This window comes from Geospiza fortis, unplaced genomic scaffold, assembly GCF_000277835.1.
Source record: "Geospiza fortis unplaced genomic scaffold, GeoFor_1.0 scaffold112, whole genome shotgun sequence".
Taxonomy (NCBI): Eukaryota; Metazoa; Chordata; class Aves; order Passeriformes; family Thraupidae; genus Geospiza; species Geospiza fortis.
The window spans coordinates 9,692,026-9,707,607 of NW_005054298.1; the positions used below are offsets into that span (position 1 = coordinate 9,692,026).

A 15,582-nucleotide genomic window follows, 5' to 3' on the forward strand; every position below is an offset into this window, starting at 1 on the left:
GGGTGTTCCCCAGCCCGGCTGTGCCCCCTCAGCCGTGCCCAGGAGGTGGCGCCGGCCCCTCGGCCATGGCCGCCCTGCCGCCGGCACCTGCGGGCCACAGAGCTACGGCACACCGGGAAATGCGCCCTGCCTCCGGCCTGTCCCCGGTCTCCGGGGGACGGGAACGTCCAGAGCAGCGCTCCCCTGCCACGGGAACACGGGGCTCGGGAACAGGAGTGAATGGGGTCACCCCGGCAGGGAAAGATCAGGTTTTGTTAGGGCAGGGTTGAACAGAGGTTTGAGGAAAGCAGGACATTTGCTGCTGAAGTTTGGAGCAGCAGCAGCAGGGAGCAGCCCAGGGCCCCCGCGGGTGCCCGGACCTGCGGCCATCAGGGTGTTTATCTTTGCTCTGGGCTGGGCTCTCTCCACTTTCCCTGCTGCTCTCATCAGTCGTCACTACCTTCAAGTCTTTAAATGGCCACTGAGCCGTTGCAAAACAGCTTCAATGCCAGCCTGGTTCTCCCAGGCTGAGTCAGGAGTTCTGTGAGGGTGACTGTGGGATGAGGTGCTTGCCGCAGATCTGGGGAATTGCAGGAGATATTTTCCTCTTACAAGCAACAAAAATGCAGAGTAAAATCGTAGAACCATTGAGGCTGGGAAAGACTTCTAAGGTCACCAAGTCCAGCTGTTAACCCAGCCGCACTGAATCACGTCCCAAAGTGACACATCCACATGCCTTTTGAACACTTCCAGGGATGGTGATTTCACCACTTTGCTGGGCAGCCTGTTCCTATGCCTGACTGTCTTTCAGTGGAGAAATTGTCCCCAGTATCCAAGCTAAATCTCCCCTGGTACAACACAAGGCCATTTCCTCTCACCCTGTCACTTCTTACTTGAGAGAAGAAACGAACCCCCACCTGGTTACAACCTCCCTTCAGGTTGTTTGCAGAGAGCAAGAAGGTCCCCTGGGAGCCTCTTTCTCTCCACACTAAAGTTAGGTGTCTGTTTCTTTGAATATGTTTTTCCTTCAAGGCTTCTGTTGGAAAGGCAGTCCTTGGGACTCTTGGCAATCTCTGGTGGAACTGAGGAAGGAAATAGTTCCCTTCAAGATTTACTCTCACCTCACCCATATGTAGACATACATGTGTAAATCAACAGCAAGGTCTAATTTCTCAGCAGTGGCAAACAACATCACAAATTAACTGAAACATCAAGAGTGCTTTTAAAAAGGGAGTTGGAGATCCCAAACATGGCATTCTTCAAATACAACAAAAGTTTGGGCAACTCCTGAATCTGGCACCTGGCCCTGAATGCCCAGGCTTGTTATCCCCACTGGAGGAGCAAGGGAGGGAAAGGTCCTTGAGTGGGAATTGGGGAGAAGCAGGGTAGCAAAGCTTACGGTCATGGCTCAGTGCTACCTGGCAGGGAATTGAGCCCAGCACATATGGACACATGCCACTGTCATCTGCATGTTTGTACAGCTGTTTCCAGAGTTCCTCCAGGGAAAACATGCTCCAAAAACCTCCACTCTTATTTGTCTTTCTTTTTTCTGTCACTGCTAGCAGTCCTCTTCTAGGTGCCCAATTCTCAGTGTCTTGGATAGAGTCTGGTGGCACCTAGGAAATCCTAAGAGTAAAAGGTCTTGCTCTGGACTGCTCCATGGGCTAACTGTGGGAAGCCCTCTGAGCTGAGTTCTAATCAATACCAATTCCAGCTGTCATGGGGCTGCTTCCCATCCCAAGCCCCAGAACTTCTGTCACTCAGTCTGAGGCTGTGGAAGAATGGTCTGCCTTCCTCAGCAAGCTATGGCTGCACAAAAAGAAAAGCATGCATTGTATAAAAATAACATAACATTTCTCATAATTTGAGAAAATTGTGGGAAGAGGCCCCAAACCAAATAGCTTCAGACTTCCTTGCAAACCACAAGTCCAGAGAGTCAAACTATTCCTGAACACAGCACCATCTCTTGTCTTGCACAGAAATGCCACAAACTGCTCCCCCAGTACCATGTGCTGAAATACCAGTTTTAAGAAAAGTTATATATTCATGTCACCAGTATTTCACTATAGCTCTTTGGGAAAAGACAAGCTCCTGGAAATTTCTGTATCTGGAGGAAATTAAGCTTAAGCAAAGGTTTGCCCAGAGAGGGTACAAATCAAAGGTGGGGGTCAGTCTGGTCAAATAGGTTGACCTATTCAGTATGCCAGCTTTAGGCTTTTCGAAACCTACAAGCACATGAAATACAAAAACTTTACCAATTGGGTTGTCCTCTAATTGCAACTAAAAAAGAAAAAAGAAAATCTGAGGAGTAGCTCTAGCTCAACCCATGTCCAGGCACCAAAACCTCCAGGAGACAGGGTGCTTCCAGAACCTTTACTCTCTTCCCACTGACAGTCCAGCTGTGCTAGTGCATAGGGATGAAAAGTCCTGCTGGTAATCAGTAGAAGAGTGAAGAGCAGAAACACCAAAACACACCAGTCATTCAAAATAAGCTGAGAACAGGGACTGTGGACATCATTGTGCATTTATTAAATCCTCCTGGAAATTAATTTTCCATGCCCTGAAGAAAGCCACTTGGATATTTGTAAATTCAAATTGTCATTTTAATCAGATGGAAGTCAGTTAGAATTTTACAAATAATTTAAATAATGATCAGAGTTTAAAATCTATGTTCCTACTCAAGGGCATTTAAATCCATTGTAAATGAAAAATGAAACTTATAAACCATTTCTCCCTTGTGCTGAACAAATGGCCTTCACTGAACAACTGCTGCATAAGAGTTGTCTTTATCTTGCTGAAGCTGAGACCAGAACCTACAGCACCAAATGCTCTTTCTTCAGAGTGTATCTCAGCACACACACACACACACACAAAGGAGAGTTAACAGCAGGCCTTGCTGACACAGGAGTTTATCTCAGCACAGCTAATGCATTACCAGCTAATTCCTGGAAGTTGAAAGCAGCCAGGTCTCAGACCCTGCTCACACGTGTTGCCTGTGATAAGAAGCCACACTTTTGTATTTCTGCATCTGTTTGTTAGCGTCACTGAACAGGTAAGCTGCTTTACTGCTGAAGGTGCCCTGACTGTCTCTTTTCCTCCCAGCCCCATGTCAGCCTGCTACTCCAAGGAGTTATTTTGGCACGGCTGGTTGCTGCTAAACAGCCATCACACTCTAGGGAGGCTGCCATGATTGGGGATACATAAAATTTTACACTGTCCATAGAGGGCCTCACAATTAAATACTTAATTGTATCATACCCTGAAAGCCCAGATAAAGTCATTTGAGAAAGCAGTGCTCTAATTTCCAGTTGTTTTTTTGTTCAAGAGTTAGAAACATTAAAAGCAAGAACAAGGTTCTAGTTAGACAAATGTCTATCTGCAAATTGCCAGAGATACACAATTAGTACTGAATTGTCATTAACCCTGCATAGAGCTTTACAAAGCAGAGTATAAAGTAATCTGAAATTGTGTCCTTGCCAGTTTCATCAGGACTTGCCTTTTCAATACGAAGACACCAATTGTTTGAAACAGCTCCTAATGAGTCATTTTGGGCCACTCATAAATTGTTTCTGCCTCAAGGGATTTGACTGTCAGATGCAATAGCAGCAATGATATGTTCCTGGTTTGCTTTTTATCACTGATGTTGTGATGTCTCTATCTAAATCCAGACAGATCCAGGCCTGGGTGGATTTTGGCAGGATGACCCACGATCAGAGTTAAGATGTTTCTGCGCCTTTCAACACCACCTTGAGCTTTAACACAGCCAGATCATTTCCTTCAGGACAAATTGGGAGCAATACTTGCCTATTGCTGGGGTGGGTTAGTCAGCACAGCCTCACCTAATCCTACTCACCCACCCTTTGTTTGTGACTCAAACATTTACACTTTATGATTTTTCTTTCCTCATGGGCAGTAGTGCTGGAGGCTGGGAGACCATGCAGCTGGGTGGGTTGTGTCCTGACAGGACTGGGAGCTTGGATGTGTGACTAACTCAGACCCAGAGGGAAAAGGGCTGCCAGGTGTGGTTCCCAAGGCCTGTCTCCCTTCTAAGATGGTCTTTATGCTTCGAAACTGGCACCTTTTTAGGAAGGCTGGGCCTCATTCCTTTGTCAGAAGAGAAATAGTAATGACATAAAATACTCTTGCATCAACTCAAACAATACAGAATAGCTACATGAAGAGTAGAGTGAGAGACTTGTGGCATAAATACTCTCTTGCATAAGAAGGGAGGAGGGAAGCTCATGCTAGCATGGTAGAAAAGAAACTTGTGAGGCCAAGTGTCCTGATTTCACTGGAACTGGGCTTGTGGCAGTCTGGGAACACTGTAGTAGCACAAGTTGATTGGGTGTTAAATTGTGTGGCTCTGTCACCTGAGCAGAGTCCAGCAGTGAGGACCCCTGCTGTTGAGCTACTGCACTACCTGGAACAGTCACCTCACCTTATTGTGGGATAACCAAACTGTTTCCCTCCCTGATGAGCGCCTTGCCAGTATCCCTGTGAACTGTGAAGCTGTGAGAAGTGCCAAGGCAAGCAAGCTTGAAATTACAGTTTTCATTTAGCTTGGAAAACAAATTTACCATCTGTACAGCCCATCCTTCTTGTCAAAGAAGCACAAGGTGAAGAAAACACAGCTGTGAGGCAGCCTCTCTCAGCTGAGCATCTCTATCAGGCAGGAGGTCTCTGTGGGATGTGAGCTGCTGATAAGACCCAAGAGACTCACAGCTACCACACAGCAGGGAGCACAGTTTTGTGGCCTCAGCACTTCCAGCAACAAATGCACCTGCTTGGGTGTTGCTTTGGAAGTCCCAGAAAGCATCAGATCAATCCAACATTGCCTTCACATACATCCCATGGACACTGGCTGTTTGTGAGCCTCCCATCACAGAGCTGCTCCCACTGAGCAGCAGCTGAAGTTACCTGGCAGCAATCATTCTCCTGTACAGCACAGACAATCTCACATGTATTTTTGTTGGATTTAGGGAGATCCAGCAGCATGAGCATGTATTGTTCCCACACTAGAGGTGATTTGGATCAAAGGCTCTGATGTAACATGGTAGATTCTTTGACTCATTCAGCTCAGCTCCACAGAATTATAAATATAGGCGACACATTATTAAAATTTTAACAAGTTTCTCTCTTGGGGCCCTCAGTTATTCACCTGTGAGTAGCTGTTGTTTCATCACCAGGAGGGAGTCAAATGGAAAGTACAAAGGCAGGGATGGGTTCTAATCTTTTAGTAGTCCGTTTGTTTTACAAATTAATGGAGATAAAAAGTCCCCACTAAGCTCAGTACACTCCTTCCAGGTGGTAGTTTCTAAAATGTAGTCATTGTGGAAAGAACTTCTTAAATAGTTTAACGGTCTTGCATCCTCAGTTAAACATAGCCACAGCCACTAATCATCACCGTCCTTGACAAACACCATGTTGGTGAAGGCTACTAGGAAAAGTCTAAGGGGAGAAAGAGCTCAAATAAGGGAGTAACACAAATGTAGCTGATAATCTCCATGGAGTTTTCCCCACCTGCATTCAGGTCACATTTGGCAAACATTTTTGATGACCAGCATTTCTAACAAAAAGGGGTTATAAAATGTTAGCTAAATGTCTGAAGGACAGATAATTCCAAAATAGTTTGTTGTGCCCTCATTACAGCAAACTGGCACAAATGTGTTTTTATTTGAAGGGGGAATCTCAATCAGACACTGGTCTTTAAAACAGCCTTAGCTTTTAGGAACGCTTCACAGTGGTAGATTTTTTATTATTACATTAAACACTTGGATCAAAACTCTGGTAAAAGCCTAAATCTTTTCATAAATTGCTAATGTGCAGGGAGTCAGGTGTAAAAAAGGTAATTGGATAAGGGATGAGTTGGTATTTTCATGCTGCAACCTGCTCCCATGTCTCTCTGGGAGCTGTATATGAGGATGTCCATGAGTAGTTATTCCAAAAGCTGTAGCAATGAAAAGACACAAGGAAAAAGGGGGTTCTGTAGAGTTTATTGGAAATTCAGCACATCTTAGAAAAGGTACATTCAGTTAGGAGAGCTCAAGTTTAATTCTGCTGGTTGGTAAAAGGAAGCCATTGTGCAAGTGTTTTGCAAGAGCACTGAAACTGGTAGAACAAGATACACAACATGTAGAAGTGAAACTAAAGATATTAAAGAAGAGTTTAGGTTGCTGTTGGGTCTTCTTTAATTAACTTTTTAAGACACTCCACTCTTCTTTAAACTTAAACAGCATGAAGGCCTCATCTCTTAGACAGAGCAAGTAATCCTCTGTCATGCGTAAGCACTTACGGGAACAAGCCAAGCTGCTCAGCACATGGGAGATGAGAGATGGAGAACAGGTTCTGTAACAAGGGCCCCTGTTCAAAGCCAGTCAAGAGAGGTCTCAGCAGCTAACTCACCAGGTATGTGTTGTACATCAACAAAGCCTTCTCTGTTGAATGAAAGGCTCCTTCATCTTTGCCTCTAACCTCCATTCCTTCCTGACCACAGCAGAGGATTTGCTTTAGAGAGAAGGAAAATCTGAGAACATACTCATTTCTTCTATGGATTCAGAAAACCACAGAAACAACTAGAGCCCAAGCCTTTGCTGTTCCCAGCAGATGTGGCAATGGTTTTACACAAACCCTGTATGAGAAGTTGGGATTTCTGTTTTGGAGCTGAGTAGCTCTCCATGCCAACACAAGCCTTGACCGCTGAGTCTGCCCTTCAGAAGCTTTTCTCCATCATGAGAATCTGCAAGTGGGGAAACAAACCCTACAGTAACAGATGCTTTAGGGACTTCCATTACTTCAGCCCACTCCTATGCATATATCTGGTAAGCAAGGGGCTGCTACCATATGATGCTACTGCTAACCAGTTAACAACCAGGGAAAGCAGCTACTCTAGTTTCATTGAACTGGGCAGAGTAACAGCTGAGACACAGAAGTCTTTCTATCCCCCCTCAGATATGGATAACTACTTATGTAATATTTGAGGTCTAAATTGTGAAAGACATTATCATTTCTCACTTTTGTTCTCCTCATTTCAGCACATCTTCACCTTCTTATTGCATTTCCCCTACACTGATCAAAGCAACAGGAATGTATATTTTAACAATATTCAAAGCTCTTTTTCTTCATTCTTCTTTTTACATGTCCTCAAAAAGCTGGTCTGAAACCCATATGTATCAAGACTGTCCTTAGTACCTTATGTGGTTGGCTGAATGACCTCAAAAAGTGGCAAGAGAAGGAATTCACATATACTGCAAGCATTCAGCCTAGCAACCATCATGACCCAAGTTATCTTCTTTTTCTTCCTCTGAGCTTCTTAATTTCTGTCCAGTTTATGCATCCTCATCTCTTCTGTTTAAGGAGGATTCAACCATCTTCTTGGGTGTGCTCAGAAACTTTCCTGTAGAAATTCTAAAGAAAATTGAAAGTTTTGGCCAGCAATTATATGATTTTTGTGGCTCAACATCTTGATTACCAAATCAAACTATTATCTGAGATGATCTGTTCATATTTAGTTCCCCAGAAATCAGTCAAGAAAGACCCAACAAATAATTCTTAAAAATACTGTGGTTCTGTTGTTAAGGTGATGCACTGTCTGTTAGCATAGCAGTGACTTAGTAAAGTTCTTTAATCTGAAAAATCATTATACCCTGCCTTCAGAAAACCCCAAGTGTATGGCAATCCCAGTGTTTATCATGGAATACAGTGGTGCCAGAGCTACCCTGAAGAGATGGCCCTTGTCTGTCCACATGCCCCAGGGCAAGATTAATGAAAAACAAGAGGACAGAGTTAAGATATTAGAAGCTGCCAGGCAAGGTAGGTACAATTGGCAAACACACATAATCCCTATTTCAGGAATTAATGGAGGGTAAGTACTGCAACCTTGAAGTAGTTACCAGACAAACTGTGCTCGTACCAGGTGCCATGCAGAGAGAAGGGGCAGGTGGACTGTGGCTGCAGTGGTCTGTAGCATTGAAGACTAAAAAACTCTCAAGTTTTCAGCTGTATTGGGAAGATATTTTTGATTTATCAATATAAGTGATAAGCAGCTGCTCTTCAAATCCAAAACATACACAATAACTTAATTATAATGTCACAGAAAAATATACAATGTCTCAAAATATTATTCAAATATATCTGCTGCTTAGAGATACACAAAGTGCTTTAAATCTCTGGATGTAAAGACAAAATAAGTGAAAGAAATAAGATAGAGCCAGATATATTTCAAGTAATTTTGAAAGAGGTACTCAGAGGTTGTAGGAACAGTAGTCATGGAACTTACAGCTGTTACTGATTTTATTACTTTCTAGTTAAATTGATATCACATGAATACAACTGGTTTTAAAGGACAAGAATAGAATTTTCAAATCAGGGTCAAAAAACAAGAAAATTGCTCGAAAATCTCAATGCAATCCCCTTCTCACTCATGCCATTTGGGAACAACCTGCAGGAGATATGGAGGCTCAGCACTCCTCGGGGCACACAACCCCAGCCTTAGGGGAGGAAATGCCCCCTGGAAGTCACAAATGAGGCCCTTGCCAAGTCCTCTGCATGAGAAGAGGCTGCACAAGCTCCTTAGCTCACCTGCTGATGTTTGACAGGTACATGGATAAGGGGGGAGCCAATCACATACATTTGGGCTGGAAATGGCATGTAGAGCTTTATTCTTTAATGCATTTACATGTTATCTTTTTGCCCTTATTTCTCCAAGAACTGTTAGAGAATCTTATCTCCTGTCCCATTACTTAAAGGGAAGCTTTCCTGCATTATCACAACTATGCATTTGACAAAATGCTTGACTGGCCACGAACCACTCTGTACTACATACTGTACAAAAGCTTCAATAACATTCTTCCCTTCCTAGAAAGCTTTCAACCCAAAGATCAAATCCTAAAGATAGCACAGGCTTAGTTACAGTCCTGAGACCCAGGAACCTGGAAATCTGCTTTACTCCCTGAGCTATATTTAAGCACCTGTATACATGTGAGCACAGTTATGTACAGACTGCACTCCACAGTTTTATCACTGAAGGAGTGATTATAATCCATGAATACATGTGCTCTGCATGATTTAGATTGTGGCCTGGTCAGTGCTTCCACACATCTGCTCACTCCGTATACCCTGAATGCCCTGTTATTTAGGAAAACCAGCAGCATTCTGGCTGGAATTAGAATTTAGCATCATCCTAAGGGAAGATTTTGATGCAAGTGAACCACTGGGGACAGAGAGAAGGCAAAGAGAAGACATTTCAGCTCAGGACAGTGCATTATCACAGACCCCTTTATTTAGCACACAGAGCTGCTCCTTAGTGCTAAGGTGCAACATCTCAGCCCCTCACACTGCCCTAGACTTTATCAGCAGCGTGTGCCAAGAGCCAGGTACTCTGCTAGAGTTCCTACACCAACAGCTAGGATCTATGAGAGACCTCAATCCTCTTTCCCTCAAGAATTTCCACTGTCTTACAGGGGTTATTACATAGCATCCTTCCTCAAGGTTGTGCATTAGCCCTTTAATAACACCTGCTCACCCATGGCTATTAACCTGAGTTTTTTCCTTTGAGTATGAACACAAGAACATTTTGCTTCTTACAATTCCAGTTTTAGGAAGCCAGAAGATTAATGAGCTGTGACCTGGTGCAGAGCATGAGGTCTGGAAGCATCAGAAAGCAGCATTTCCCATATTTCATTGGGCTGGTAGAGCAGAGTTCAGAGAATAAGCTCCTCTAGTACCCTCTATTGTATACATTTACTGAGTGTGCAGTTTTTTCCATGTCTGCGCATTCAGGCTGACATATGGGATTCAATCCTCACAGTTTAGACACAGAGCTGTGATCCAACCACTGCAATCCTGCAAAGGAGACTTCTGTGCAAGACTGAACAGACTTATCTTGTCAGAACTCACCCTACAGACATTTGCTACTGTTACAAAACTCTTAAGTGGTAAATTACAGGATGAAATTTAGAGTCTGATCCTCAGTTCTCCAGGTCTTGAAATATAATTTCAAATGTGGAAAAATACCTTTTCTTGTCAATATGGTATTACTTCCCACTGGCATTTGGATGTAATCTGTAATAAACATTCAGTTGCATCACTGTAAACTTTTGGCAAGCTCTTACTAAGGGTCACCTCAGTGTAACAAAAGCAACAAACATTTCAGTCTTGTAGACAGGATGGAGAGTCCTTATTAGCTACTATTGCACTGCTTTATTTCTTTGTCTGACCCCTTCACTGGCACAACTACTTTAGGTAGAAATTTGAATTCTTAACCAGTAAAAACAGAATCTGATGCATGAAAATGATAAACATTTGCTTTATTAAATTACTTTTATACTTCTACAAAGAAATTTTCTGATTTCCATTACAGAATTAAATGAAGAAAATTCATTGCTGTCTCTGCAGTTACCTAAATTTAGATACAAAAAGGTTGTAAAAAGACTGCCCTATTCAAGTTACATAAAACAGGCAGAGAACAGACAAGTTCCCTTAGGAATCTTGAGGCTCAGAAATATATAAAGTCCCATTATATAATGAAATTAAGAATTCAGCAATGTGTTGAACAATTGTAAACTGTAACTGCACTAGTGGACCACATTATTCAGCAGTTTCCTTAAAGGTATGAACTGTGAACTGAACAAAAAGTGTAGCTGACACAGCAGACCTCATTTAGTTGTTCTCCCTTTCTCCCCCTCCACGTCAAAGTTGTGAGATCAGCATTTAAATGATAGGAAGGAAACTTGCCTCCATAAATATCAGAAATTTCTCCATTCCATAGCTATTTATATAAAGTAACTAGCTGTTACAAATCAGTTTCAAGTAAAACAGGTGGCTGAGGCAAAAATAATCAAAATCAGATCATACACAATTTTACTGTAAATACAGTAATTTGAAAGATAAACACATAACCATAGCACTGACAGGATATCAATGCTGCTGTATTATAGACATGATGTGTCAGTAGAAAATTAGGATGTCTATTATCAAAATTGAGGACATTCATTCCAGTCTCTGGTAATCTAATCTTAGTGCAAAACAGATGCTAAGACATATTTAGCAAAAAAGGTGATACGTTTAAGGCCAAAAAGTTGTTCAGTCATCACTATCGCTTCCAGATTCACTCAGCTGCAAGTCATTTCCTAGAAGAAAAAGAGTCAACATATTAGTCATTTTCAAGGGAATCATTTTCTTCTTTCATGATACTCCCTTTCCCAATTAAGGCTTACAAAAGCTAATAGCAAACAGGTAAGGGGGGGCTGGACTAGATGATCTTTCAAGTCTCTTTTAACCCAAACTATTTTATGATAAAAGAATAAGCGGATGTAGAACCAAACTCACAGTGACAGAACCTTAGAGAGATCATTTTTCTACAATTTTAAAATCTTGGCAAGGAAGCCATTAGCATATTTGCACAAGGGCATTTATTTAACACCACCAGATCACAAAAGACAACACCTAGCTATCTCTGCCACCCACATTTTCATGCTTCACAAGTGGAAAAACTGCTGGCGAATGCAGTTTTATGAAAAACAAGTGTTGGGTTTTTTTGGAAACACATCTGAATGCCACTCAGCTGTGCTTGAAAACAAAGTGGTGTCTCAATCAAGAAGAGCAGCTCTTTGACATACCACTTAAAGATGTATCAGTGACCTACTATTTCAAACTGGTTTTGGAACAAGTGAGCAAACAAAACATCAAAAGAAATTTTACAAAGCACTTTAATTTGGTGGCTCTCTCTATATATTTCAAAATGAGGAAGTAAAAAGGCTACACTGTGCTTGCTGTGGATGTCCATAAGCTCAGGAGGTGTGAGGAAGGGAATCTTCCCAGAATGACAGATAGCTAACAAAAAATACAGCAGCAAGCTCTACACAATCTACATCATATCTAGCAACTTCCCACACGCTTTTAGGAGTCTGTTCCAACTATTATGTTTTTACCCACACCTCCCTTGCCAAACAACCATTACAAAAGAAAAAAAAATCATCTCAGGCTGTGCAGAAATGGCCTAAAAACAAAAGAAAAATCGCTGAAACTGAGAAAATTGAGTCAACACACTATTCTCACATGAAAACCCCACAAGACTCAGATTGGATCTTTTACTGTCAGGCATATAATTTCTGCCAGAACACTGGAGTCTTTAACATGGCTGCATTTAGCCTTCCTTTGTTTTCCACTGTGTCATCAATAAAGCTTAGAAAGTGGTACATGCTTCTCTGCAACAACAAAAACACTTTATATAAGAAAAGTATAGTGAAAATGGTTGTTTCCAAAAATCTTTAAAGACAATTTTTTCTTTCCAATCCTCTATATAAAGAAAAAAATTATAGCCATATTATTTTAAGATTAATTTTAAAAGCACTTTAGAAAAAACAAAATCAAGTCTTTTGTCAATAATTATTCAGAACAATATAATACCCTAAAAGATCTTTCAAGACAGAGAATGGTATTGGTAAATTTAACTCATGTATTTATCACTCAAAAGAGAATTACAGTGAACTCTTAGAAATCCCAGGCCTGTTATGCACTAGCTACTTTATGGGAGGACAGGGAGTGTGAACAAGAAGATAACCTTCCAAATGGTGTTTCTGCAGCCTTCAAAAGTTATTTCAACACAGTTAATAGAAATTACACAAACCCTGTAACACCAGCCAAAAATACCAATGCTTGTGAAAACCAGCAGATGGGAAAAGCAAGAACTCCAAGTTCCAGAGTCAGAATTAATATGTTAGGATTTACTTCAGGCTAAGCTTTCTGCCTCATTTTTGCAATCCTATCTCAAAAAAACACCTTCAGGGAGAGGGCAAAATAGCACAATCTAGAGCTGGTGGCTTTCAGATGGATTTGGTGCCAAGACAGAAAGCTTATTTAATGAGGACCCTGAAGAAACATCTAGACTATTGTACTTATGAGGCAGCAATGAAGTGAGGGAAAACTGCTGAATTGTTTTCATGGTGCCAGCTGCTTATTAGCAATATTAATTGGGGAAATAGATTGCACTGCAAATTATATTTCCTATGTTTTTAAATCAGTGAATGTAATATATTCAACTAAATTCTTGCTAGTTATAGGGGACAGGGAAACTCATAGGAGTGATCACTGTCTCACAAATCTTAGTGGTCACCAAAACCAAACTAATACAAGGAAAAATTTTTATTTGTCAAAGTAAAACAGCTGTGTTTGTACCAAGCATCAGAAGAAGTGAAGTTGTGCTGAATACTAAGTACCTAACACAAGGCCACAGAACAGCCCATCTATGCTGGGTTTTCTTTGGAAAGTTACTTTGTTTAACATAACTCTTGTTTAAACAAAAAGTAGACATAAAGCAACATATGATCAAATATTCATGAAGAACAGATTCATTAGTGTCACCATTTACAGACTTTATTATAAGGTAAGTTGTGAGCCTATATAATCAGCTTCTCAAGATAGAAAGGGGAAGAAGCAGTATTTTGGGAGTGAGGGGCAGTCTTGAGCCCCAGATTCCTGCAGAGGTAAATATGTATCTGACAGAAGTATTTAGTTACTATGCTCCAGACACCACCTCCTCCATTTTCCAAGTTCTACAAAATCTCAGCTGTATAATTTCTACATGCAAGATAAAACTCTGCTGTCTAAGCTTCCCCCAACCTTCTCCCTGCAGAAAGAAAGTCAAAGAAAAACTTCACTAATTACCTGGTATGGCCCTGATTCTACAGAGGTGCACAAAACTAGTCACAGACATAAGCACACACCTCAAAGCAAGATTAGACAAGCAAGCAGCTTGTGCTGACATTTGTTGATTCAGTATTTTATTTTTGCAAAACCTTATTTGAGATGGAAGAAATGACTGTACAAAATCTGACTGAGAACTCTTGCCATTCAAAGTCGAACAATGTGCTATCCGTTTAGTTTCTCCAGGTTTCACTCTCCTGCCAAATTCCCTCAGCAACGGAGCTGGAGAAGAGCAATTTTGGAAGTAGCTGGTTTGACCTTTAACTAGTGGAGGTGTCTTGTAAATGTTAACTGCACTGGAAGCTGGGGATGGAATTGTTTCAAGCAGTATCTGTAACCATAATAGAAGTAAATCTACAATAATCTCAAGAGCTGGGCAAGCTCAGAGGCCTAAGGTTCTACCTGTCAACATGGTTCTCAAGCAACATCAAGCCACCAACTTCCCCTGAAACAGTCATGATGTTGTCATGGTTTAAGCAGCATTTTCTCCCTATGCTGGAACTGGAGGACTTGGCCACCTGTGTTTGTATTTCTCACTGGAACCTTTTCCACCTGAGATTCTGTCACTGGGGATAAAGCTTAATAAAATTTTCATAACAGTTTTATTAAAGTGTGGAGAATGGGAAATGGCATTTGTCAGTAAGTGCTGAAATAAGTGGCACTCTAATGTTACACAAATTGTTAACATGAAGACATTGTTCTCTGCAGTGACAGTAAAATGAGAGCAGCATTTCGTTCTCTGCACACAAAGTCATAGGACTTTTCACTCTGATCTTATCTGTTCATGCAGTACATAATGAAATATCAATGCAGGTTATTTAAGTATTTAAATACTAGCTAAAAAAAAGAAAAAAGAAAAAGAACTGTCATTCATGTTATCCACTAAGAGCTGAAATAAAAGTAGATCTGCCAGAGTCTAAAATTTCAGTATAACAAGTTTACATATAAATGATAAACCATAATGATCTTAGGCTGCAAACCGGGGTTGATGGAAATCTCTTCAAACCAAGATCTGGCAGCTAAGCAGCTAATTAAAAAGGTAACCATTCTGGAAGAGTTATCATAGCTGAATACTCACTTCTATGTCTGAGTACTCCTGTTATTTAGGCAGTGAACTTAAGTTTCTCTACCTAATGGGATTTTATTTTTCGTGTGAGAGTTTTCTAAATTTTCCTTTTTTTGAATACATTGAGCATGCAATTCCAGGCTGTGCAGCAACTCCCATTGAACATCACAGCTACTCTTCAAATTACATTTTTAGTTGCCTGAATGTGTGGAATAAGATAATATCACCTGAAAGCAAATCACCTCCTTCCTCATATGCAAAGGGCAGTTTTGCCATGTTGGCCAGTGGAACACTGCCATGAATAATTGTAACTGACACAGCTAAGTATACACCATCTTTTCTGTAACTCAGAGTATTGCAACCATAGTATCCTTCCCATAATTCTATCCAAGAAATGAAAAGCATATGTTTAGGGAGTGCCCTGTTAGTTCAAGAATTTTCAATACAAAATTACTGTTCTCCAGTCCCAATGTATAGAAATGGGAGGAAGTCAGAACAGTTTAGGAAATATTTTCAACTGCTTCAGCTTTAATTTAATATTTCTGAGAGCCACGAACCTTCTAGCCCAGTGTCTAATTCAGCCTGCTGCTGAACAATCAAACCCTAGCATCACTTCCCACAGTTTTAATTATAACAGAGACATACTTAAAAACAATATGGTTTCCTTTCAGAATCTTGATGTCTGGAATTGTGCACTAAGAAAAGAACAGCCTTTGTACTTACGTAGTGTATTCATCATATGACCACTGCTCTCTTGGGATCTGTTATGACTGGCATCTTTGTCAGGAACAGCCTGTTGTGGCATGGCAGACACAGTAGGCTGAGGCTGCAAATAC

At 41.2% G+C, this 15,582-nt stretch overlaps 1 protein-coding gene across 1 annotated transcript in view; it reads right to left on the reverse strand.

Annotated features, from left to right (window-relative positions):
* Positions 1-10,262: 10,262 nt before the first annotated feature.
* Positions 10,263-15,582, reverse strand: part of EAF2 (ELL associated factor 2) — a 10,401-nt gene continuing 5,081 nt past the window's right edge. Inside the window, 3 exon segments of the mRNA XM_031057650.1 lie at positions 10,263-11,105; positions 15,470-15,555; positions 15,557-15,582. The exon segment at positions 15,557-15,582 is cut by the window's right edge and continues 104 nt beyond it. Of these exon segments, the coding sequence (XP_030913510.1) occupies positions 11,059-11,105; positions 15,470-15,555; positions 15,557-15,582 (159 nt within the window). The 3' untranslated portion in view covers positions 10,263-11,058.